At 34.2% G+C, this 23141-nt stretch overlaps 1 protein-coding gene and 1 pseudogene across 1 annotated transcript in view; one reads left to right on the top strand and one right to left on the bottom strand.

Annotated features, from left to right (window-relative positions):
- The window catches only part of LOC111151262 (BCAS3, microtubule associated cell migration factor), a 578517-nt gene that overhangs the window by 428529 nt on the left and 126847 nt on the right, over positions 1–23141 (bottom strand). Inside the window, exons 7-9 of the mRNA XM_022509136.1 lie at positions 18311–18418; positions 15133–15209; positions 171–247 (exon numbers count right to left, since the gene is read on the bottom strand). Of these exons, the coding sequence (XP_022364844.1) occupies positions 171–247; positions 15133–15209; positions 18311–18418 (262 nt within the window). The remainder of the gene's footprint in view (positions 1–170; positions 248–15132; positions 15210–18310; positions 18419–23141) is intronic.
- Positions 4161–4545, top strand: LOC111151263 (annotated as a pseudogene).

The raw sequence follows: 23141 nt of genomic DNA, 5'->3' as shown, positions 1-23141 counted from the left end.
CTAAGCAATAAGGGAAATAGGATAACTACTGGGTGCCTGATTAAAATCAAAACCAAACCAAAGAAAACAAACTAGTAAGTTAAACATTCATTGTTGGTTGGTGATCACCTTTGGAAAACTCTTCAACACTTGCTCCCTTACAAATAATCAAAACACGAGCCATGCCTTACCTTGTTTTCTGCATAAGCAAGCCAGCGGCTCCCAAGAGCAATAGGATTCATGTTGGGCCCTGGACAAGGATAGCAGCCTGAAAAATTTTAAATGGCAATATTGAGATATTTCTTAATAAATTTTTTTGGTACATCATATTTTGATGGCATAAAAACAAAACAGCCAAATGGTTTTATTTTTTCAAGTCTCACATAAAATCCCCATAAAACCAGTCATTATTTTAATAGCTAAGTGAAGTTCATTTTTTTTCCTTCTACAGTTTCCTTTTGGTTTGATGCTGTTCCAATAAGAAACAAATCTGGGAAGAACTGGTTATAACTTTTAGCAAAAATTGGGTATTTTATACAGTTATTCCTAGAACAAGAAAGAGAAGCTAAAAAGAAACAAAGTGTATAAGTCAAGCAACAGTATTTAGAGAGGAAAGAGAAAGGATACAATTGGTTCAGAAATTTAAAGGCAAAAGATAATGAAGACATACACCTAAAAGGGAATATGATACAATAGTCGGAAGAGAAAAACAGAACAAGTACTAAAGTAAGGACCAATGAAGCAAAGTAATTCACAAAGAGTGCCTCCATAGAAAGATGATGGAAAACTACACGCTCCTATGTATTTACATAAGGCACTCAATTTCTTTCTTCCTGCTTTCAGTCCAGCCAATAACAAACTAGTAGGAAGGACTGTCCTGTAGTTCTCTCCTTTAAAGAATAATAAATCACGCAGTCGTGACAGTGAACACCGTCACTACATGGAAACTCCAATACCATCTTTCTGAACTCTACTAAACAAGGCTCAACATGATTCAGTCAAGTAAGTGATGTCTGTCTACCTAGAGGCTCTCCTCTCTGCTCCTGGCCAGGCCAATAAGGTCTTTGAGTCTAATGCCCTCATCCGTCAACTACACAAAATAATACTCGACTGTCTCACAAACTTTAGAGGGACTACTCAAAGGCAACTGCAGAATCAGACAACATAAAAAGTCTAACTTAAAGAACTTCTGGCTTCTCATTCCACAAGTATCTGTTTAACATTTTTACAAATGTTTTCCTCTAAAAGGTACACTGGAGGATCAAACTGAAGTATTCTACTTTACAGTTTAGGTCCCAAGTTAGAATCTAAATTTATACAATCATGAGACAGACAAGATTCCATAACAATAATCTTTACTTCCACTAGCAAAATAGCCAAATTACACGAATCATATGAGTATAAGCGCAAAAAAATAGCATAACCTGAAATGTAAACTGCACACCTGACAATTCCCTACCCAGCAGAAAGTCCCAGTGTATGTTACTGAGCTTAAGAGGAACAGAGTTATCAATGTATGATCATGTTTCATGCAAAAGCATACTTAATAATGAGAAAAAGAACAATAATGAACTACTTTAAGATTTACTTTCAATAATAAAAATAATTTACATGTTCTGTTAATATATTATTATTTTTAAATTTATTTTGTCTTTCGCCCACTTGATTAGAGGGGTATGTAAGAATTTGTGTTCACTGCCGAATTTCCACTGTGTAGAATAATACCTGAACGCAGTTTAATAAATATGTTTGAACAAATTAAGAAATACACCTAAATTAATCAAAGCATGTTTATATGACACTGGCAGAAAGTCATCTACATAAATTTTAAATACTCAAATAGTGTGCTCACCTAAAAGCCAGATCTTTCATTTTAAACTATTTTTTAAAAAATAGGCATCTTTCTTAAACATGTATTACATGTTGGGGCACCTGGGTGGCTTAGTCAAGTAAGCATCTGAGCCTTTGGCTCAGGTCATGATCTCAGGTCCTGGGATCAAGCCCCGCATCAGGCTCTCTGCTCAGTGGGGAGTCTGCCGCTTTTTCACCTTCTCCCTCTGCCCACCCCCCTGCTCCTTCTCTCTCTCTCAAATGAATAAATAAAATCTTTAAAACACACACACACACACACACACACACACAAACATGTATTACTTGCTTTCTGATTCAGGAAGCCTGTGTGCAGCAGTGATTGTCATCCTAAAATGCTAGTGTCATGGTGTTCATGGGCACTAAAGAAGCACACACCATTACAGTAGTTTTTTCTTTTTTTTCTTTTTCTTTTTCTTTTTTTGGCTTTTTTACATTTTACATTTTAATTTTATTTTTTAAGATAATACCATAGTAGAGAAATGCAACTATTCTTTTTTTCTTACAGTATTTAATTTAAATTCAATTAGCCAACATACAGTCCATCATTAATTTTGATACAAGGTTAAATGGTTCATCAGTTGCGCCTAACACCCATCACACACAGTTTTCATTAGAGCTCCTTCAATCACTAACTATTTTGAGTTTTCCTTTTTAAAGAAGATAACTTCTAAAAAAGATAATGGCCCTAAGAAAAAGTACGTATGTCACGTGAAATACAAGGTATGAGCTTTCTAATTTTTTACTCATCTTTTAAAAAAACTTTTATTTCAGGGTTTTAAAGGGTTCTGTTGGGGACGTTTTGGGTTTTGGGAAAACTGACCTGTAGGTAACTATGATATTACTATATCCACTGAATGCACATTATGGACACATATTATAGATACATACAAAGGACAAAGGCACACTAAATAGTACAAAGATAATACACTTTGACATATGTTCTACAGTATTTCACAGATTTCATTATTACACTCCCACTGAGCAACCTAATTCATATACACATTCCATAGATATTTTCAGAGCTGAAGAAATTAATATAAATATGGCCTATAGAAAACTTCCCCCTTTTAAATATTTTTTTTAAATTTCCCCCTTTTAAATATGTCATGAAAAAAGAACCAAATGGGGGCACCTGGGTGACTCAGTGGGTTAAGCCTCTGCCTCAGGGTCCTGAGATCGAGCCCCACATGAGAGGGGGGTCCTCCGCTCAGCAGGGAGCCTGCTTCCCCCTCCCCCTCTGCCTGCCTCTCTGCCTGCTTGTGATCTCTCTCTCTGTCAAATAAATAAATATTTTTTTAAAGAACCAAATGAAAAACAGAAATAAATACTTGTGAACTGCAGTATTACATTAGAGGTAGCTAATCTCCTAAACTTTAAAGTCCATATAATCAAACTCTCAATCAATTCTGATATTCATCTCATCTCAATAGATCCTAGTGAGTATATCTCTCCTTTCCAAATACTAGAAGATACTAAGGAAAAACGTAGTTCACAATTCTTCATCTCACTTTCTGAGTCATTGTTTTTAGAAACTCAGTGGACCTCAAGAATTATAGTGTATTGGAATGGAAGCAAATTGTTTTTCTGCTCTCCAAAACACATTTCACAGCTGGAATCAACAGACCATCAGCCACTCAGCACTATCCCAACTTTACAAGCATGACTCCTTTAAAAATTAACCATTCCCTCCAGCTAAACTTTGAAAACAAGGGGGGTAAAAACCCAAATCTCTATAATACTATAACTAATACTAACATGTTTACAATGTTTGTGAAGAAAGCAAGAGAACTGGATTTTTTTTTAAACTGAGATTTCCAAATTTAAATAAAGGTAAGATCCAAGAAAAGCACACTAAATGAAAGATTTCTCAGAAATACTCCAAAAGGCACAGGAGAGTGATGCAACTTTAGATGGGATCCTCCCTTAATGTTGGTCCCTAGTCAGGAGTGACCTGAACCTATTTTGAAAAACAAAGGATTCAAATACTCTCTGCAACACTATGCCTAATTTTGCCTGGTGAAGACAACTCAAAAGATTACAGACTTTTTTAAAAAAAACAGATGTCTGCATTTATGGTCATCTGACTCTCAACAAGGATAGCGAGATAAGTCAATGGGGAAGAATAGTCTTCTCAACAAATGATGATGGGTCAACTGCATATTCATATCCCAAAGAATATAACCCTGACTTCACACTGCACACATAAATTAACTCGAAATGAAACCAAAGACTTAAATGAAAAAGTTAAAAGTACTACTCTCTTCTTCCGCACTGCCTGCAGAGGTGGCAGCCATCCTCTACTTCACATCATGGCCGCCCTGAGACCTGTGGGGAAGCCCAAGATTGTTGAAAAGAGGACCAAGCAGTTCATTGACACCAGTCAGACCAATATGTCAAAATTAAGTTCAACTGGTGGAAATCCAGAGGCATTAACAATAGGGTACACAGAAGATTCAACGACCAGATCTTGATGCCCAACGATGGTAATGGGAGCAACAGGAAAACAAAGCACATACTGCCCAGTGGCTTCTGAAGTTCCTACTCCACAATGTCACATGAAACAAATCTTACTGTGCAGAGATTGCTCACAACGTCTCCTCCAAGAACCGCAAAGCCACCATGGAAAGAGAAGCCCAGCTGGCCATCAGAGTCACCAATCCCAATGCCAGGCTATGCAGCCAAAAAAATGAATAGACAGCTTATGTGCACACTGTATTTGCATTAAAAAACTATAAAACTATCAAAAATGTTAAAGTATTAACTTCTTGGAACAAAACATAGTGGTAAATCTTTATACTCTGAGATTAAGGAATGCTTTCTTAGGGGGTGCCTGGGTGGCTCAGTGGGTTAAGCCTCTGCCTTCAGCTCAGGTCATGATCTCAGGGTCCTGGGATCAAGCCCCACATTGGGAATCTCTGCTCAGCGGGGAGCCTACTTTCTTTCCCCTTCTCTCTCTGCCTGCTGCTCTGCCTACTTGATCTCTCTCTGCCAAATAAATAAATAAAATCTTAAAAAAAAAAGGAATGCTTTCTTAGATATGACAGCAAAAGTACAAGTGATAAGAGAAAAAACGTATCAGGGCTCCTGGGTGGCTCAGTGGGTTAAGTGGCAGCCTTTTGCTCAGGTCATGATCCCAAGGTCTGGGACTGAGCCCTTCATGAGGCTTTCTGCTCAGAGGGGAATCTGCTTCTCCTTCTCCCTCTACCCCTCCCCACTTCTCTTTCTCCCTCAAATAAATAAAATCTTTAAAAAAAAGAAAATAGATAAATTGGACTTCATCAAAACTGAAACATTTGTGCTTCAAAGGACATCACTAAGAAAGAGGAAAAACAGAATGGAGTTTTATAAAACATTTATGTCTAATAACTGACTTGTATCCAAAATACAAACAGAACTATTACAACTCAAAAAAGAAAACACAAATAACTCATAAATTCAAACAAAAAAGATATATGTTAGTGAATGAATACATGAAAAGATGCTCAATATCATTAGCCATCAAGGAAATGCAGATAGAAGGTATAATCAGATACCATTTCATGAGACATCAATAGGATGGGTATAGTCAAAGGAAAGTAGTAACAATCAATAATGGAAATGTGGAGAAATTGGAACTTTCATGCACTGCAGGTGGGAATGTAAAATATAGTCTCTCTGCCTGGCAGCTCTTCATATAGTTAAGGATAGAATTACCATATAACTCAGCAATTCAACTCCTAGGTGCATACTCCAGAGAAATGAAACCATATGTCCACACAAATACTTATACCCAAGAGAATTAAAAATATAGTTGACCCTTGAACACATAAGTTTGAACTACACAGATCCACTTTTACAGGTTTTTTATAAAACAGTATTGTAGATATATTTTCTCTTATGATTTCTTTCTCCACATTTCTGGTAGTTGTATTTACTTATTATATGTTTCTTTGTCCTTCAGTATTATTAACATTTCTAGTTTTTTTTTTTAAGATTTTATTTATTATATTTGTCAGAGAGTGAGAAGGAGAGAGCACAAGCAGGGGAAACAGCAGACAGAGGTAAAAGCAGGCTCCCCACTGAGCAAGGAGCCTGATGCAGGACTCGATCCCAGGATCATGACCTGAGCCAAAGGCAGACACCCAGCTGACTGAGCCACCCAGGCATCCCCCAAATATTTTTTTTAAAGAAGAACTGACAGATTCTACAACATAGATGAATTATGATTATCTATGTACAGTAAAAGATACCAGTCACAAAAGACCACATATTCTATTCAGCCCAGGAAAAAAACTATGAACACTCCTCAGAAAGACATAGAAGCATATAAAATATCAAACATCACTTCAGGGATTTATTTGACTATCTTACAACTGATTAATGATCCTCTTAAAATTCCATGAGCATTCTGATTTAGTTTTGCTTCATTTTTCATTTACATAAATATATCATGATTTTTTTTTTTAAGAATTATTTATTTATTTGAGAGAGAGAAAAAGAGAGAACATGCGTGCATGGGGGAAGGGCAAAGGGAGAAAGAGAGAGAGAATCTCAAGCAGACTGCCCACTGAGCACAGAACCCAATGTGGGGCTTGATCTCATGACCCTGAGATCATGAACTAAGCCAAAATCAAGAGTTGGACACTTAACTAACTGAGCCACACAGGCACCCCAAGCATATCATGAATTTAAGAGTACAGCCAGTGTGAGGTTCAATGTGTAGGGAATTATGTGGAGAGGACAGGAAAATTACAAGTGATTTCATTGCACACACAGTCATTAAGTGTCCACTATGTTCCAGTGCCTGCCCACGCTGTGAAAACAACATGGCAATATACAGATGGGAACCCAAAAGAATAGGAACAGATTTGACTTCAACTTGGACTGGGCTTAGACCTCACATTCACCTGCCAATCTCTCCTAATAAATGTTATAAATTGCTTTTAAACATTTTAAAATAAAAATAAAAATAATTTTTCATTTTTGAGATCCTTTAATTTCTTATCCTTGTTATTAATCATTAACATAAATGAAGAATACACATAATAACAGTAAGAAATAGCATTGGATGGTAAGGAATAAATTTTCCTCCTCAAAGTTAAAAACAGAGGCCACTGGAAAAAGTTACTTACTGCACAATCCTTTGGTCTCTCCAGAGACTTCATATCTAACTTTCAATTTAAGCACACTGGAAATGACTGCTAATGACATCTATCAGTCCTTGTCTTTTGTTTTCTTCACCATACATGGGTTTTGAATTTCCACATTAGACAGCTGCTCAAGGCCACCGTTTCTATACAGGCAAATACAAAGGTGTCTCCTTTCTCATCATATTGGCTGCGTTCCCTTTCCAGTTCTCTATCAGCTCTCTTTACCTGATCCTTCCACCCTTTGGCACAAATTCCCATGATGGTTTCTCTGATGGACACAGCTGTCTCTACTTACTTTACAGCCCCATCATTGTATTCATACATAACTGAGGCACTCACGATTGTATTATACAAGAGCTTTTCAAGCTACTTTAGAAATCAAATGCCTGCACCATCAAAACAATATCCTCATTAAGTGGAGAATTTGTCATTCTATGTGTGCTCTCGCCCTAATTCTTCAAGAATTAGAAACTAATCACTGGAAAAAAACTACATGGCACAGGCAAAGAGGCTACAACAAATGCTACTATCAGTATGCCTACTGCCTCTGCATCAACTTTTAAGCGCCCCAGGCAAACTGGCTTATACACATGGGCTAGCCCAAATTCATAGAAACATGACTTGTTCCACCGGCTAAAAGTTTCAGTCTGTGTAAAGAAAGGGTGGGTCGGGGGAGATGCTGCAATTAAAGAAAAAGAAACTTCTTTCAAGTTAGGAAATGGCTCATTTGTTCCTTGATCTTAAATACCAGGTTATGCGAAATTTTGTTCAATGTGTTGATATAAATCACTTTAGGTGAAGCTGTAACTCAGAGACAAGAAGCTAAACTCCTTCATATAAGTATTTGCCAAATATCATCAATCTTACCAAGCCTACATCACTCACATAAATCCAATCTCTAGGGTTTTCCAGTCAAGTAAAATAATATATAACTAACAATGAGATACTTCTTAACAGAAGAACTATGGATTGGGGTATTCACAGATGAAAGGGACAGGTTGGGAAGAGCTGTTGTGGAATGCTACAACAGACAGTACTCAGAGCATGAGGAGACAAATCACAAATGTGTTGTTGTCATTGCTGTTGATACTTTTTCAACTCTGTAAACTATATATTCAAATATACATCCAGAAACACCTGAATCAACAAAATGAACATATATATACATAAGCAGTACCCAAAACAAAACAAAACAAAAAACCCCAGGACATTACAGAATCCCAAAAGCCCTCTCTCATATACCTTTCCAGCCCTCTTCTCCCAAGGCTACATACTACCCTGTCTTCTGACGACCATACTAAACATCCTCAAAAGACATCGCTGGGTTCTAATACACAGTTTATTACACTTATTTCCATCTTTTATCCTTAGAAATGTACTTTTATAATACCCTATTTTTCAACATTTTAAGTAATACACATTTCAGATTTAATGAAATACACACTAAATAGATGCTATGGCATCCCCAAATCATGACAGCCATTTTACAAATACTACAATGAAAGAAGAGGTGATACTCCTAATGGATCAGGAATTACTAAAAATTCATTTCTGAGGGCCTCAAGCCACTTGACCAGGACTTACTAATAAAATTATAGGTCACTCATAAAGCACTTGAGTGACACTCGTAAAGCATCCTTCCAGATCTCTTATCATGAACAATTCACAGAATACAAGAGAGCCTAATATTTTTTTAAAGATTTTATTTATTTATTTGACAGACAGAGGTCACAAGTATGCAGAGAGGCAGGCAGAGAGAGAGGGGAAAGCAGGCTCCCTGCTGAGCAGAGAGCCCAATGTGGGGCTTGATGCCAGGACCCTAGGATCATGACCTGAGCCGAAGGCAGAGGCTTAACCCATTGAGCCACCCAGGCGCCCCATGAGAGCCTAATATTTTAATAATACTTATTTCAACTATTCAGTGGGTCCAGCAATGCAAAGGGAAGCATTTAGGACCACATGACAAAGATGTTCCAAAGGCGGTGCGTGGGTGGCCCAGTCAGTTAAGTAAGCGTCTGCCTTTGGCTCAGGTCATTATCCCAGGTCCTGGGATCAAGCCCACGTTGAGCCCCACATTAGGCTCCCTGCTCAGCTGGGAGTCTGCTTCTCCCTCTGCCCTTCCCCCTACTCATGTGCTCACTTGCTTTCTCTCTATCTCTCTCAAATAAATAAGATGTCCCAAAGGATATCAACTTAAAAAGAAAGTACAAAGGCATTAAGAAAAAGTAATAATGATTCACTCTCCCATTCATTTTTATCAAACTTCACTAACAATTTGTACTTGCTAAAGACTCATAAAACAGAAGCTCCTATTCCCAAAAGGAGAAACACTCCAGATACTGGAGAGATACTCAAGAGATGATGACTACAAACATGTAACTTTCAAATTTCAGATTTTCTGGATTTACTCCAACACAATATATAGGAGAAACTTCACTCATATATCCAAACATATATTCACTTCTTTAAATATCCATGAAACACCATTAATTTCCAGCTCAGTCCGATATATCGTTTTTCCTGGAAATCAGTACTGATCCTATATTAATAATTCTCTTCCTCATCTGATGACTTTTAAAAGAGTTGCAGTACATTCTAAACCATTTTGGCTAACTAAACATCTTGGAAAAGGACCACTGATGCTTTGAAACCAGAAAATCTTTGTAATAAATGTTTTTCATCTTTAGCAAACAGAGTTTTATTCTTAAAAGCAAAAAAAAAAAGCATCAGTAATATTTTTTAAGTTAGTTAGAACATATGCATATATTATACTTTCCATGTGGCCCTTACTTCCTTCATCTAAATCAAGCTAGATAACTTTGCTCTCAAGGAGATTACTGCCTAGTGGCAGAGACAGAACAAGTAAACACAAAATGCGTACAGTAACATGGAAAGTTAAGCATCTTAACAGAGACAACGATTACATGTTATAAAAGCATTCCCAAAGGGTGTGGAGTAATTAAAGAGGTCTGTAATCAAATAAATCTGAGAAATATGCAAATGCAGTAAATAAATTTAAGCAGGTTAAAATGCTAGTCACCATTGCCATTCTCCAACAGAAGGCAGCGTTTCCTGAGTATATGTGACCAGGGCACCCTGATTCCCACAGCATGTTGAAGGTCTACTGTTCTGCCAACAGAATTTGAGAACTGCTATCTTTGGGGACTTAAAAGAAGGCAAGTTACTTTAAGCCAAAGGTGTCAGGAAATAGTTCACATAAGAACTAATACAGACACTCAGCCAAGAAAGATATGCAGGATTAAGACATTCTGGGAAAGGAGGGTGCTGGTATAAAGGCCAATTCAGACAGGAAAATAAAGCAACAGTGCACCTGCAAAGAAATGAGAATGAATAGGGTTCAAAGTAAATGTAGCATAAGCAGCATGAAAAAGGAATTGTAGAAATATTTAACAAGGATATTGGATACTGATAAAGAAGATTCTTGTGTGTGAAAAACCTTGGGAGATCGGATGATAAAAAATATACAAGATGCATGTCCCTATTGGCCCAGAACATTTCCAGTACACATGTTGACCAGACTTGTTCAGAATTAAATTAGTATGGCAGTTGTTCAAATCGGAAGACCTCAGTTTAGATGATAAATTATATATGATCATTTGGAAATGACCTTTGGAGAGGTACAAATGAAAAAGATTGTTCATGAATTAATAATTGTTGAAACTAGGTAAGTACATGGTGGTTCATTATACTACCACTTTCTTTAAATAACATTATATACTTCCCAAAATAAAAATTTAAAAAAATTCTTGAACAACATTCACAGGAGATGAAATAGTATTTCTATGGCATTAATAGTTTAATAAAACACAATATTTTCACCATATCACTAAATGTTTATCAAAAAAGAAAAATCATTAAAAATCAAAAATACATTTAACTATTTTAAGGTAACTAAAAATTCATCTTTCTGTAAGAAATGCAATATTTCCTGTGAAGTGTGTAAACCTGGCAATTCACAGACCTGTACCCCTGGGGCTAAGAATACATTATATGTTTATAAAAATTTTTTAAAATTATTTTAAAAATAAATAAAAAATAAAGCAAAAAAAAAAAAGAACCACATAATTTCAAGTAAGAGTGAAAACTAAGAATACATTTTCTAGTCGTTCTTCTTTTGCTTAAAAACATTTTCATTCTTATTTCCACTATAAATGATTTAATTGAGAAATTACGGTAAAATCTCAAGAGTATATGAAATTTCCTTAATTTTGACAATGTGGCACTTTCTATACCGATTCTGCCAATTGATTCAAGAGTTTTATGTATTTGAGTTTTTTTAGGTCAGACAGAAAATCTGTAAGTAGGCCCAAGTTAGAACATTCTACAAACAAATCCTTCTATAGCAAAATCTCAAATTTCAAAATACTCCTCCACAAAATTGGCAAATATTGTCAATGTACAAAAAACAAAGATTTTAGAAGACAAATTGCATTTATAGCCTACAGTATCATAGGTTTTTATAAATTCTTACATGTAGGTCCTTATTCAAAGGAATACATTCACCCCAATGTTTATAGCAGCATTATCAACAATAGCCAAATTATGAAAAGAGCCCAAATGTCCATTGACTGGTGAATAGATAAAGAGGATGTGTGTGTGTGTGTGTGTGTGTGTGCACGCGCGCACGCACACACACACACACACACACACACACACGAATATTACTCAGCCATCATTCATCAAAAAGAATGAAATCTTGCCATTTGCATAGCATGGATGGAGCTAGAGAGTATTATGCTAAGTGAAATAAATCAGCCAGAGAAAGACAAACACCATATGAAGAGAAAGACAAACACTCATATATGGAATTTAAAAAGACAAAACAGATGAATATTTGGGGGGGGGGGAGGCAAACCAGAAAAAAGACTCTTAACTCCAGAAAACAAATGGATGGTTACTCAAAGGGAGGTGATCGGGGGATGGGTTAAATGCGTAATGAGTATTAAGAAGGGCACTTGTGGGCGCCTGGGTGGTTCAGTGGGTTAAGTGACTGCCTTCGGCTCAGGTAATGATCCCCAAGTCCCAGGATCGAGTCCCACATCGGGCTCCCAGCTCCATGGGGAGTCTGCTTCTCCCTCTGATCTTCTTCTCCCCTCTCATGCTCTCTCTCTCTCTCTCTCAAATAAATACATAAAATCTTAAAAAAAAAAAAAAAGAAGGGCACTTGTGATGAGCACTGGGTGTTGTATATAAGTGATGAATCATTAGATACTACATCTGAAACTAACACTACACTACGTTAACTAACTGGATTTAAATAAAAACTTTAAGGAAAAAAAATGAAACAAATACATTTCCCATTGCCTGTTAAATAACAGACACTCATGTTAGTAGAAACATATTTCACCTATTTGTAAGAGGTATACAATTAAGGATATAAGGCAGATCTACATCATTTTATAGAAAATTTTATTAGACCATCTAAGCTTAAAAGTTACTATTATCACATATAATTTTGCCCATTTTCTCAATTAAACAGAGTACTCTGAAAGGCCTATTCTCATTCTAGTGTATCAAAAATATTAAAAAGCCAGTGTCCTTCAAATCTAATTATAAATTCAATACATAAATCTAGTGATTTTATGCTAAGTGAAACAAGTCAGTCAGAGAAGAACAAGTATCATATGATTTCACTCATATGTGAACTTTAAGAAACAAAACAAATGATCAAAGAAGAGAGTCCAAAAAAAGACTTAAATACAGAGAACGAACTGGGAGGGGGAGGAGGGTTGGCAAAATAGGTGAAGGAGATTAAGAATACACTTACAGTGATGAGTATTGTGATATATAGGAATGTTGTATTATTACATTGTGTATCTGAGACAAATATAACACTGTATTAATTATATGTGAATTTTCATTCTTACTTAAATCTAAAGATTTTAAATTGTTCCTTTATAATAAAGCTTATTTTTTCTTTTAAAATTTTATCTTGGGTATTTAATTACTGAAAATCTGTATTTTTTACTTATTTAAAAAAAAACATCATAAATATGCTCTATAAAGATTTCTATTATTAGCTTATTTATATTTATTAACTTCTCTTTAGTTACTATAATAACTGATTTTATACCCAACACTTATTACAAAGAAAACAAACAAATCTATTGACAAATACGATATTACTTTCAGCCTAATGTTTAAATAAGGTTTAAATTTCAAAACATACACTGCCACTTAAATAAACTATCTTAACAAATAATGATTTGGGAGGTTTTCCTCCAATTTTACACCCAGCTGAGGGAGCAAAAGCTATCATTACATTTTAAAAATAAAAAAGAAACTAGATCTAGGTTCCTGACCTTATTTTAGAAGGGAAAAGCAGCTACTAAGGAATACAGACTCTAAGTGTAAAGTTAATATGGAGTCACAACAGAGATATCTGACTTTGCAGAAGCCAAGACACACATATCATTGATTAATGATGAAGGACAGAAGACCACTGATAAAATGTAAGATAAATGCTCAGGAAAACCTGGTATCTGAATCTGGCTGAAATATTCATACTCTGTCCTGATTCACTGCTCTATAGCTCACAAATATGGAGGTAATAGATAGATTCATACATAGTTACTTACGTACATTCTATTTCTCTAATTATGTTAATTATAATGAGTAACAAAATACAGTGTAATATATTAAAATATACATTTTAATACAGTGTAATACAGTGTAATATATACTAAAATAGGCCATGTAATATCCAAAGTTGCCCATATTATACATAAAATACATTTGTGAATGAAGATGTTATTAACAAATATATGCTCCTCAAAAACTTTTTAATTTTTTTACATATAGATGTGAAAACATAAAATCAATGATAGCTGGATTAATGTACTCACTCACTCATTCAAGAAATATTTAATGAGAGCCTACGCTGGGCTAGTTCAATGTCCCAGGGGCTAAATATATGAATGGTATACATTAGAGTTTGTGAGAAAACAAAAATTATCTCAATGAACATAATCTCCATTACTATTTTTGTAGATCTGTGAGAGACTATTGCAAGCTAAGAAATACAAACTCTCATAATTCTTCTTCCTAATCTACCAAATTATAAACTATGCATTATAATGAATTATTGTATTATGTGTTATATATCTTATATAATATATGCAATTACCTATAAATGATAATGTATCAGTTATCTCAGGAACATGACCTCTAATCAGAAAAGATATGTCTACTACCCTGGGCTTAATATATAGTAGGTATCAGGTAAACACCTAATGAATAAGTATGTAAATAGTTGTGGTATTTCAAAAGCAACAGCAATATGAGTTGGATTCCCTAGTTATAAAAAAACTAAAATCTGTTCCAACAAAACTATCTCTACAACATGTGCATAATCAGACTCTGGAAAAAACAGCTTACAGCTTTGATGGAGAGTTCAAGAAGTTAAAATACAAGAATGAAAACTACTGTTTTACTAGTGTGTAGTGAAAAAAAAAAATTCTAGTATATGTGCTCCCGAAGCGAGCACAAAAAAGAAAATTCTAACTCAAGACTTTATTTGAACTCTGTTCCTGCTGGAATCTCCTTCACCTCTTGGCCTGCCCCAGAGACCTGGGACTTCCCAGCCCCTCCCTACAACTGCATGACCCAATTCCTTTCAAGAAAAACATCAATCAGCCAGTCAGTGAATGTGTATGTGGCTCCAGATTCCTGCACTTTCAAACAGTACTGGAAGTTGTGGGAGATGAAGAAAAAAGGAGGGAGAAAAAGAAAGAGACTGGCACATTTCTCTAAGTTTCAGATCCCTCATATATGATAATCCAGTTATCTCTTCAAGAATGTTATGTTAAGGAAATAATTTAACAACAGCTTCAAAAGTATGGCATGGCTACATGAACTTAAATTAATCACAATTACTCAAGGAGAATATGTAAGGAGAAACTGAGGCAACATAGTACAAGACTTGCTCACTAAGAGGAAAAAATTGTGTTGTGGGTTGTAAATACATACCATAAAATGAGAGTAGTAAGAGATCCACAGAAACACAGGAATATCAAAACAACTAAAACTAACCACAAAATACTAATGTAACATTTACAATAAGTTTGCTGAGTCCATCAAATAGCATAAACTCAAAAGCATATTATAAGAAATAAACCAAGTTGATACATACTTGTGACAAAAAATTTTTTTGTGAAAGTACAGCTATCAAAGGCAGCAATTTTCTCCTGCAAGACTACAACGAGGATCCTAAAATTAGAGGGGGAGGGAAAAAAACAACAAAAAATGAGAACGTGAAATTCGGTAAATTAAATCATAAATAAGTTAAATCGTTAGATTTAAAGAAGTATCCACCAATGCAATTTAGTCAAGAAACATCAGCCTCTTAAAATGTAAAAAGAGAACCACAAAATCCTTACTGTAATCAAGAAAGACATGATTAGAAGAAGAAAAGTCACAGAAGAAACTACAGCTCAAAACATTATTTTCCTCTAAATAAAACTTTATTTTCATTCATTATAAATCAAATAAATCTATCTTCATTAGGAATATATGAAATCAATAAACTGCTGGCTATTTACTAAAAGTGTTTTTCCAGTGCGGGCTCAAAGTCATGGAATTAAACATAAAATGGATTTATGTAACCTGTCACTTAAAATGATTGCTGAATTTCCCAACGCAAGAGCGAAAGAAAGAAAGAAACCAAGCTCAGACAACTGTTATTCAGTATAAATGAGTCATTTCTGATTGACTCAATATATTAAAATTTAATCAGAATCTCTATGAACTATATTTCTCCCAGAACCCAAGATTTGTTAAAAAAAAAAAAAATTAGAAAAATAAGAGTTAGAAAGTATTTTATAACCAAAATTCCTAAAATACATCCCAGATGAGGTTACTTTATAAATTATGTTTTTGAGTACTTTTCTTTGCATAACATTAATATAAAGATCCAACCTGCAAAGTTATTTTAATAATCAAATAAAAGATTATAATTGTTAAATATTTAACATGCTCAGGGTATTTTTCCAAATTTGGGGGAAGTAAATCTGAGTAACAGATGAATGATGAGTGGGGAAAAAAAGAAAATGTTGTCTTTAACATGCATGCTTTATTAATCTTATTCATTTTCTAATGGGGAACAAAATCCTTAACACAGCTGACAACACATAATAAATGATTCTGTCATGGCACTTAACATAAGAAACCAACCAATCATCAGACCCAGGTTAAAAGGCTTAGAGAATCCATAAGAAAAAGGTGACAAACTCAAAAGAAAGAAAATGCAGAGAGACAGAGATAAAAAGGTTTTCTTATAATCAAGCAGCCCCTCCCCATAATATAGTAACATACAAAATCATTTCCATAAGGACGGATTAATTTATTATGAATGTTCCTAAATCTAAAAGACTGTGTCATATCGCTAATTTGCAAAACCAAATGCAGAATTAACCAGGGAGAATCAGATTTGACATTTTATAGAGCAAAATCTAAGCAGTATCCCGACATCCACATGATAACTTTTCCTCTAAGCTTTACCACATTTGAACTCATGTAACTTCTAAATGGAAAATTAATTTTTTAAAATTACAGAATGTGTCCAAATCAACAGGTGTTTTTGTTGGAACATATATCTTCAACGGTTTTTCATTTTAAAAAAAAAGGCGAATATGAACCTTTGCTACATCAAAAAAATTTCCAGAGAATTTTGTAATCACTTTTCATTAATGACATCTTATATTCATAAATCACTTTTATCTGCTTTTACTCCTACTGAGAAGTTTCACCATCATTAATCACCTATGATGAGCACACAGATGACCATGAAAAGATTAACTGCATCAATTTTTATGGTAATTTATATATGTTGAAATATTAAATGTGCTCATTATTTCACAGTTAAAATTAAAAGTAATAAACACAAAAATATCTGTTTTAAGAAAAGTTGACCTAACTGCATCATCCAGAAACAAAGTATTTGGAATAAGTACAGATTTACTGTAACAGTTCAAAAAAATAATGCAAGAAATACTTTTTTAAAAATTTGACTGCACTGTGTTTTTCTGTTTTCTAGTATATTTGTAATATAGGTAAATTGTGACCTAAAAATCTTATTTGTACTTAATCTCCCTTTCCAAAGTGTGTTTAAGTTTCTGTTTGACTAAATATGTACATAATCTATTTTGTGAGAACACAAAGACACTTGAAGAAGAACTTTCATTATATTTTCCCCAGGTTAAATATGTTACCCACTGGATCCACCCACTCAATAATGCTGATTTTGAATAATTTGATGTGTCATTGGATAATTACATTATCCCAGCAATAATATTTCTGTTTCCTATAATTTTGAGTTTGAAGTATAAATATGCATAATAATTAGATCTCCACTATAAATGGCACCCTATCACTGAACAGCTTTTCTTTGTCCTATTTCATTTTTCTGCTTGAATTCAAATACTTCTATCATTAGTATCAAACCCACATGTTCTTTTAGTTTATATTTGTCAGGTATGTCTTTACCTTCTTTTTACAGCCAACCTTTCTGAGTCATTCTTCGAATCCCTTTAAAATCTAACCTGAGAGTCTTTTATTATAAAATTTATTTTATATTGACACAGCATAAATTATTGTGTTTTCCACATTCCATGTATTTGCTTTTTTATGAGATGTAAGATTTACAGTTTCCATCCGTGACCTCGATCAAGATATTTACTATTGCAGGGCTGCAGTTTTCTCAAATGTAAAAGGAAGTACTGAGTAACAGAGATTCTTAAAGCCCCTATCTTCCCTAATGTTCAGTGGCTATAAACTAATTCTTCACTGTCATTAGGACAGGTTCAACCCAGATCTGAGTATTTTCCTAGAGATGAAAGAAGGAAAACCTGCCTAGTCCATGTTTTAGCTCTACTGAGAAATATAAAGAAATAACAATATTTAAAAGCCATTTTATTGTTCAGAATATGCTTTGTTTTGATGAATGTTAACAGGAAAGTTATACTGCGTATCATAAACCACAGATCCACATACATTCTATCCATTAACGTTATGTTATGCATGTAAAAAAAGTTCCTCAAAGCAATACTTAATCTTTGTACATTTGCTCAGATACTTTTTATTCTTTTCCATTTCAGTTTTTAAATGCTAGTTATGACTCACTAAACTTAATTCACTAATGGGTCAAGACTGGAAGTTTGATAACATTAACTCAGAAATCTTAACAGCTACTCCATTTGGCAGAATTCAGAAGGTATTTGTGACTTCAAAATCATAGATGGCAAATGATACTAGTAGAGCTCTACCTGCCCGAGAGGTACCTTACTTTGAAAAACACATAAAGAAATGCTTACCGTTTGTTGCAATGGAGATCATAGATAGGTGTTTTAAACTGAATAGACTTGACCATCTCCCCAGTACGAAGTGAATATAGATCTACACAACAGTAAGGTGGACTTGTGCTTAAAAAAAAAAAAAAAAAAGCCATTATTTTTTTAAAATTGGCAGGGCCAGTAAACTCTACATTTTCAATGATTCATTGTGTACTAACACAGTGGCCAACTGAACATAACAACAACAACAAAAAAATCAATTAAGAAATAATTTAAAAAAAAAGAACATTAATGGATAAATCTGAAATCAAATACATGGATGATCAATTAAAAACTCTACATTTTTTTTATTAACATGATTGTTAAACCCCTAATTAATATAATGTAAGGAAATTGATTTGAACTACTAAAAAAATCATAATATATCCCAATTAACTCATTTCAGAAATATAAAATTTGGGAAAAAGAAAATGAAACTCACCAAATTATTACTATAGAAAAGAAAAAATCATAAGATTATCTTAATAAATGTAGATATGTATTTGATAAACTTAAAAACTTATTCATGATAAGAAATATTTCATTAATCTGATAAATTATAGCAACCTTAAAACTAATAAAAACTATCAACCATATATAATGGTAAAACACTGAAAATCTTCACCCTAAAATCAGAAACTAGAAAAGAATATTCATTATCAAACCACATCTACTCAACATAGTATGTAAAGTCCTGTGCATAAGGGAAGAAAATAAATTACTATTCAGAAGAAATAAAGCTGTCATTATTTGCCAAGAACTTGACTGTATAAGTATAAAACCCAGTAATACAAATCTGTACGTCAAAATATACATAAAGACAACCCCACAATAGGGGTGGTTGGGTGGCTCAGTACATTAAGCGTTTGCCTTCGGCTCAGGTCATGATCCCAGGGTCCTGAGATTGAGCCCTGAATCCAGCTCACTACTCAGCAGGGAGTCTGCTTCTAAACTCTGCCCCACACCCCCACTGCACTTCTCTCTCTCTCTCTCTGAAATAAAATCTTTAAAAAAAAAAAGACAACCTCACAATAAAGATGAACCATTAATATATGCATCATTAATGTGGATTGTTAACTGATATATCAATTTACCCAAGTCACTAATACAACAGCGCTGTATCTTTATAAATTAAGCACAAACCATTATAAGATGAAATTTAAAAATATGTATGTTGAATATATGAATATACTGAATACCTTGGAATAAATCTTAGATTTTGACATATTTACACAAAAAGAAACAAAACAAAACAAAGCAAAATAAACTGAAGTACACATAACACAGGCTGACAGACTTTCTAAACTGATACAGTTCTACCCTAATAAAAAATTGACCAGAATGAGACCTCATTCTAAAATGTATATAGGGGCACCTGGGTGGCTCACTGGGTTAAAGCCTCTGCCTTTGACTCAGGTCATGATCCCAGGGTCCTAGGATCAAGCCCTGCATTGGGCTCTCTGCTCAGTGGGGAGCTTGCTTCCACCTCTCTCTCTCTGCCTGCCTCTCTGCCTACTTGTGATCTCTGTCTGTCAAATAAATAAATAAAATCTTAAAAAATAAAATGTATATAAATATGCAATCCAGGGGTGCTTAGGTGGTTCAATGGATTAGGCCTCTGCCTTTGGCTCAGGTCATGATCTCAGGGTCCTGGGATCCAGCCCCGCATCGGGTCTGTGCTTGGCAGGGAGCCTGCTTCCCCCTCTGTCTCTGCCTGCCTCTCTGCCTACTTGTGATCTCTCAATCTGTGTGTCAAACAAATAAATAAATAAATATATTTTAAAAAATAAATAAATAAAATATGCATTCCACATGATCAGACTTAACTGGAAAGGTATAGTAATTAAGACACTGAGTTCCTGACACTAGAACAGATGAAGAGATTGATGTTTCCATCTTAACAAAGTAGGAAAAGAACAGCAAGTTAAATCCAATAAAAGTTCAATGAGGGAACTAGTAGTACAATATGAAATGAAATGAAACTGGAGTAAGTAAAAGAAAAAGAATCTATGAACTAAAACCTCGTTTTCTGTAACCAATCTAAACCAATCTATAAAGAAACAAATAATTTAAATATCCCAATATCTATAAAAGAAACTGAACTCATAAGTTAAAACTTCTCACAGTGAAATCCTCAAAAATGGCTTCATTTGTAAATTCTATCAATCATTTAAATAAAAATGTTTAGATATCCTACTAAATAAAAACTTGAAAAAAAAAAAAAAAAAGGAAAAACAGAACTATCATAACTATCATATGACCCAGCAATTCCACCACTGGGTATTTGATGGAAAAAAAAAAAAAAGATTCACTCAAAAAGATACACTATGCACTGCCATGTTCATAGCAGCACTATTTGCAACAGCCAAGACATGGAAGCAACCTGTGTCCATCAATGGATAAATGGATGGAGAAAATGTGTTAGATGCAGATATAGATATGCAATGGAGTATTGTTCAGGCATTTTATTTAAAAAAAAAAAAAAAAGGAAATCTTGCCATTTGTAACATGGATAGACCTTCAGGTCATTACGCTGAATGAAACAAGTCAGACAAAGACAAATACTGTATGAACTCACTAATATGTGGAATTATAAAAAACAAAAAACCTGAACTCATCAATATAGAGAACAAACTAGGAGTTGCCAGAGGTAAGGGTATGCAAAATGGGAGAAGATAGTCAAAAGGAACAAACATCCAATTATAAGATTAACAAGTCCTGCAGATGTAATATACAGCATGGTAACTAGAGTTAACAATTCTTTATTATATATTTAAAAGTTGTTAAGAGAGTAGATCTTAAAAGTTCTCACCAAAAGAAAAAAAATGGTTACTGTGTGGTGACAAATGTTAACTAGACTTACTGTGGTGACCATTTTGCAATATATACAAATATCAAATCATTATATCATATACCTGAAGCTCATACAATGTCACAGGGCAATTATATCTCAATTTAAGGGAAAAATAGGTATTATAATACTGGTCTGAGCAAAGAAATACAGGTCAAGGGAACAAAATAGAGAGCCATAAATAAACTCACACATATGGCCAAATGATTTCCACCAAAGATACCGTATAATTAAGCGATGAAAAGAACAGTTTTTGAACAAATGTCGCCTTTAAAAATTCGATATTTGCATGGAAGGAATTAAATTTTCCCCTAACTTACATACAAAAATTAACTCAAAAATGGATCACAGTCTAAGAACATAAGGACCAAACATAAGAACCAAATAGCTTCTAGAACAAAATTTAGATAAAATCTATTTCTTAAACAAGAAAAAGCATGAGTTACAGACATAACTGATAACCCAAAATTATCAAAATTATCAACTTTTATATTTAAAAATGAACAAGCAAGTCCCATATTGTGAGAAAATATTTTCAAAAGATGTATCTGACAAAGGGTTTGTCCAGAACATAAAAAGAACTCTTATCATTCAATAATAATGATACATACAACACATTTTAAAGGCCATAATATTTTAAAAGACACTTTACCAAGGAAAATAAAGAGACATCAACTAAGTGCTTGAAAAGGTGCTGAACAATGAAATGCAAATTAAAACCACTAAACCACTAAAGGATACCACTACACTCACTAGAATGGCTAAAATTTAAAAGGCTGGTAATACAAGAATACAAAGTAATTAAAATGTCATATATTGCTGTTGGGAGTGCAAAACGGCATAGTCACTCTGAAAAATAGTTTAGCAGCTTTTATACATTAAACATACCCTTACCATATGTCACGTCTAGGTAATTTGTTATTCATAATAACAAAACAATAATGTAGATCAATAGGTGAATGGATAAACATATTGTGATATACTGAAGCAATGGAATATTATTCAGCAATTTTAAAGAACGAGTTATCCATACAACAACATAAATGAATCTCAAAACCATTATGAAGTAGAAAAAAGCCAGAAACAGAGTCTACGCACTGCATGAGTCCCTTTCCATGAAAAGGCAGAAAGGTAAAACTATAATCATAGGAAGTAATCAGTGGTTGCCAAGGGGCAGGGAAAGAGGGAAATGCCATGAAAAATGTATGGGATGCTAGAAACACTGCTGTGTCTTGATTATGGAGAGTCCTTACACAACTGTAGACAACTGGCCAAACTGGAGGAGGGGAAGAACCAAATAAAACCTGAACTTCTATCTCTAACACTGACACAAGGCAAAAATTTTTTTCCTAATGTTCCCAACTAATTAATCCAGTCCTCTGCTGAGAAGCAATGAGTTAATAATGAATGAAATCTAACATTTTGCCAGACCAACCGGGAAGAAAAAAACAGCTTGTCACCTTCAATTAGCAGCTCATTATAGCACAGTACACTAGAAACTTGAATTCTGATCATTTCACTGGCATCCATACAATGTCACAACTGAGATTCTTTCTGCAGAAAACCTTCAACAGAAGTGGACAAAACAAATGCTATGAAGGCTCAGTTTAGAGTTGACCAAACAAGGCTTGGAAGAATTGAAAAAATCTATTTATATATGGAAAAAAACTCTTATTCAATGACTAACAGAAAAAATTATTTTAAAACAAGAGTTTTCAGAAAGTCACACATTCATAAAGGAGTCATGTTATCTGCCAATAGCACAGTTATGTACATGCCTGACATATCCTTTTATTCTCTCTTTTTCTCTCTTTTTAAAAGCCTTGACTATTTCCCTGGAACACAGCAAGACAATCTTAATTTTCCTCATGGATAGGCTGATGAGAAAGCTTTCCATAACATCACTAGTATGCACGCCCCATAACAGAAAGAATGCATGTTATACTAAAACTAAAACATACA

The sequence above is a fragment of the Enhydra lutris genome, unplaced genomic scaffold (assembly GCF_002288905.1).
Source record: "Enhydra lutris kenyoni isolate GAN:26980312 unplaced genomic scaffold, ASM228890v2 scaffoldscaffold26, whole genome shotgun sequence".
In the NCBI taxonomy this organism is placed as follows: Eukaryota; Metazoa; Chordata; class Mammalia; order Carnivora; family Mustelidae; genus Enhydra; species Enhydra lutris.
This window is presented reverse-complemented; position numbering and strand designations above follow the sequence as displayed.